The following is a 4710-nucleotide window of genomic DNA, read 5'->3' as shown; positions in this document are numbered from 1 at the left end:
TCGATTCAATTTTTGTTTGTTCAATTTTGAAAAAACTAAAACCATTCAATTTAACATTATAGTTCGATTTGCGTTTGGTTCAATTTGAAAAAATTCAATTTCAACTTGAATTTGATTCAATTCAATTTGGGAATCTCAATTCCCAACATTTTATAATTTTATATTGTAAATAATTACTCCGTATTTAATTATTTTCACTAATAATTTAAAATTTAAAATATAAAACAAGCCAAATATAGCACACCTCTAAGCAAAATGAATAAATCACAAACATTTTTCTTAGACTAGCCATAGTAAAACAACAATGGTATATGTACTTGTCTTTCTTTCATATGGTACAAGAAAGATCCTCCATAAGTCTTGTGGTCCAATGGCCAACCTATTGTATGAACCACATCTTCATGTCTGCTTTTGTTTGCATCAATTCCCCAGAGCCCCAGACCTAAAAACTAAAGGAATTGATTAGCCTAAAATCAACACATAAGAACTCCAATAATAAAGGGAGATCTGATGAAAAACACTTCTTCTCATGAGTTATGCAACAAACTGAAGATAAGTTGACAATTACTTCTTTAATTCCCAAAGCACAAGTCTGATCTTGGTCATTTCCTTTTCTCCCTCAATTTGTACACCACGTTTATGGTACATTTTTGTTGGACAAAAGATACATTAGATGAGAACTCTGTCAAATATTCAGAAAAGTACCACAAAGATATTACAGAAAAATAAAAAAATTGTTCAACAAAATTGACAGTAAGTTCTATAGCTATGGAGGTAAGGGGGCGGTACTTCAAAAGAACCAACTAATGCTAATCTTTCCAAGCCAGAAGAGAAGGGGGAACTGAGAGAGGGCGACAAAGAGGAGGATATAATGATGCCTGCTTGAATCGTAAGTCCTCACCTCTGCAAAGAGTACCCTCTTCATTGTTTTCACAAGGAATATCCCCATGCATAGACCAGCCCATGGCATCAAAAAGTAGTAGGAATAGTTCCATAAAATCTTCCCCAAGATAGCCACCGACAAACCCGCAAAAGTGTATCCTGCATATGCCACAATGTCCAGCAAAGGTGCTTCTCCACTACCAAGTGAGAAAAGTGTCATCTTCAGCAATGAAACTTGTAAAAACCAGCCAACCAAACCCTTCATGAACAGCCAGTTTAGGGCTTCAGGGCTAAACCTGGCAAAGGCAAGCAATAAAACCTGTCCATCAGAATAATATACTAAAACCTATCCAACAGTCTTGGCCCTGTTTCGGGTGGCCAGGTGGGGTGGCGTTAGGGGTTGGGGTGTTACACAAGGAACACACATCCATTAACCACATTCAGAATCAAATAATCTGTGAGAGCTTGTAGTCCGGTATATACGAGTACAAGCTCACCTTCCCTGGAGACCCAATGATAAACCAGCGAGAACTACATACGTGCCAAATGCCATAAATGGGATATACAAATCTGGGGCATTTATGTCATAGATTGGGGGCTTATAGGAAAGCCTACCACCTACTGGTTCAGTAATCCTTGTCCAATGACCCTACAATCGTTGGTAGAAAAGATGTTATTTCCAAAACCAAAAAAAGCACGAACCAGGAACATGGACCAAATCTTACCCTATGCAGGAACGGGAAAAGTACAACTTTCAATTTGTTCCTCACATATTGGTCATTGACTTGGAAGTAGTATTGGGGATCAGAAAAGTATCTACTAATCTGTTCATTCAAACAAGTTGGAAAATATAAATGAATTTTGAACTATTACAGATAAAAATAGTAGTATACCATTTCTATAAAACACCATGAGCAATATAAAGCTTTCACTCAGAGGAAGAAGTGGGGATGGACAGCAGGAGGAATAAGAAATTACTCCAGCCAGCCATTATGTTGGAAAAGAAAAAAGGGAAAAAACAAAGAAAACATCCTGCAGCAAGAGCATGAAATCTGAAAGGCAAAAAAATTGATCTTTGAACGAATGATATTCATTGACAAAAAAATTTTAAATGTAAGATAATGGTTACATTGCCATAGCTTGGATTAAAACAAATAGCAATCAGTCGCACCATTGCATGCTACTTACATTGCTTTGTACGTATTCAGAGCTTGAACCAAGAATTTTCTCTCCATAGGCACCTAATCCACCTCTTATTAAACCAGACCCTGCACCATAGAATGCATTTCCAAATGGATTTGGCTGCTGCATAGTAGGCGGTATAGGAACACCAGCCTGTGCTCCAAGATTATCATACATATCTATGGCAAAAAAAATAAAAATAAAAAAACACTTATTCTCTAGAAAATATTGGATAAACAAAAACATATCTTGTTCCATCCTTCAAGATGTATGATTATCAACACCTTTGAGATCAAAAAGAACCATAAAATTTCTAATGCAATCTCTATACGCATAAATAAATCCACTAAAGCTGTAACCCGACAAACTCAATAATGTAATACAATCTGCTTTAATCGGTAAAACTAGGACATGAAATACGAGGAATGCATGCAGTTCTAAGGTACTATAGTGCTACAAAGAAAGAATACATACAAACTTTGTGCAGTTTCAGGGGAATTAAAAATCTAAAACTAAATAAACTCTAATGTAGTGGAATTTAAGAAAAAAAAAAAAAAGTTATAGGCATCTGATTTTTAAAATTTTAGTAGCAAAAGATATTTTACAGATTGTGGCAGGATGAAGAATGGAAAGAAAAAAAAAAAAAAAAACAGCATAATGAGCATACAATAAAATTCTAACATGTATGACTTGATTAATGTTAAAAATTATTTACTCCGTCTTTGTTTAAAATATTGCAGTATACAAAATAAGCTTTAAAATAAAAACAGCACCACTGCCTTTCAACTGATTCCAAAACAAATTTCACACAACCTTAAATCATCATAACTGCAACACCCATAATCAATGGAGGACGCAGCAGCCGCTGCATAATGCAGACTGCAGCAGCCGGCCAGCCCCCACACGACGCAGCCCACAGTCCACTGCAGCCATTGGCCCGTGCGGCGATCGAAGAAACCTTTGAAACCGAGAAGAAGAAGGAAGATTTACCTGGAATGAGTGGAATTGCAGCCTTCGCCACGTCAGCTTGATCACTTCAGACTTCAGAGTTCAGAGAGATCGAGATGACTAGATGAGGCCTGAAGGATTTTGGGGCATTGGGGGGGTTAGGGTTTGGTAATTGATCTTATATACTTGGGGATATATTGTAATTATAAAATCCATACAAGAATCAACTTGAATGCACTTGACACACTTATACAAGAGTAGTAAACTGCATATAAGAATCGTAAACTAACGGAATAATATAGTGAGTCCAATAATCATATGTTTGTATTTCGTTTGAAAGTTTAGGTCAAACAAATACAAATTTATGTTAGGTCTATTTTTGAGTAGAGATAATATTAACATTTTTCAATATTTCTTAATAAAATAAGGCCAACCAAACTAGGATCATCCAGATTTTGAGTTTTTACAAAAAGAATGAGGTTGTGCTAACTGCCAAGCACAAACTTTAGAAATGTAATACATTCGGATATAAAAAGACCCTCAAACACTAACAAACGTATGGGATATACAAATCTGGAGCATTTTTTTCAAAGATTGGGGGCTTACAATAAAATTCTAACATATATGACTTGATTAATGTTAATTTGTGTAAATATTACAGTATACAAAACAAAAACAATCCCACTGCCTTCAACTGATCCCATGCCAAATTTCATACTACCATAAATCATCATAACTGCGACCCCCATAATCAATGGAGGACGCAGCAGCGAAAACATTCCGCAAACCGCAGCAATCAGCAAGCCGCCGCAGGACGCAGCCCGCAGCAGCGCCGCAGGGCGCAGTCCACAGCAGCCATCGGCCCGTACGGCGATCGAACTAACCGAGAAGAAGATTTACCTGGAATGAGTGGAATTGCAGCCTCGCAGATCGCAGCCGTCGACCGTCGACCGTCGACCGTCAGCTTGTCAGCTTGATCGCTTCAGACTAGAATTCAGAGAGACAGAGATGATTAGATGAGGCCTGAGCACTGAGGGATTTTGGGGAATTGGGGTTAGGGTTTGGTAATTGATGTGATATACTTGGGCTATATTGTAATTATAAAAATGTACTCGGTATTAGGTATAAATAAAATATATAGTATATAATAATTTAAAAAAAAAAAATATATATATATATATATATATATATATATATATATATATATATAATCGCGTTCTGGTGCAAATGCCGCGCCCAGGAGCGAAATGCGAATAATCTAGCCCGCGCTATGTGTCCAAATGTAGGTATACCTATAGTTATAACTAGGTGCACTTGTAGGTGAAAGTAGGCGCACTCGATCAATGAATGTTAACAAGGCATTACATGCACTTGTAAGTGAAAGTATGTGTACTTGTAAGTGCAAGTAAAATGTATTACAAGTGCATATAAAATGTATTATAGTGCAAGTAAAATTTACATTGAGCATCAATACTAAGTGCACCTGACGTTATAACTAGGTGCATCTATAGTTATAAGTAGTTGCACCTAGGTGCACGAAGGTTAACAAGGAAAATTTACTTGCACTTATAGGTGAAACTAGGTGCACTTGTAAGTGAATTTACCTGCACTTTTTACTTAAAAAGGTGCACCAACTACTTGCACTTATAACACATTTACATGCATCAAAGTTTGAGTTATTTACGAAAATGTCACCGC

General features: G+C 36.6%; 1 protein-coding gene across 2 annotated transcripts; it reads right to left on the bottom strand.

Annotated features, from left to right (window-relative positions):
- Positions 1-508: 508 nt before the first annotated feature.
- On the bottom strand, positions 509-4079 carry LOC109176924 (protein YIF1B-like). 2 transcript variants are annotated; one of them, XM_019326336.1, is made up of 6 exons: positions 3913-4079; positions 3055-3143; positions 2071-2243; positions 1608-1706; positions 1380-1531; positions 509-1178 (listed from the first exon to the last, which is right to left on the bottom strand). In XM_019326336.1, exons 3-6 carry the CDS (start codon positions 2239-2241, stop codon positions 791-793), a joined length of 810 nt encoding a protein of 269 aa, XP_019181881.1. In that variant the 5' UTR covers positions 2242-2243; positions 3055-3143; positions 3913-4079; the 3' UTR covers positions 509-790. The 2 variants fall into 2 exon arrangements, with proteins under 2 accessions (XP_019181881.1, XP_019181882.1); XM_019326337.1 differs by lacking the exon at positions 3055-3143 and having other exon boundaries at positions 3913-3934; positions 3971-4069.
- Positions 4080-4710: the final 631 nt, after the last annotated feature.

Source organism: Ipomoea nil, unplaced genomic scaffold (genome assembly GCF_001879475.1).
Source record: "Ipomoea nil cultivar Tokyo-kokei standard unplaced genomic scaffold, Asagao_1.1 scaffold0761, whole genome shotgun sequence".
NCBI lineage: Eukaryota > Viridiplantae > Streptophyta > Magnoliopsida > Solanales > Convolvulaceae > Ipomoea > Ipomoea nil.
Note: the sequence above shows the minus strand (reverse complement) of the source record. Positions and strands in the feature narration are given on the sequence as shown.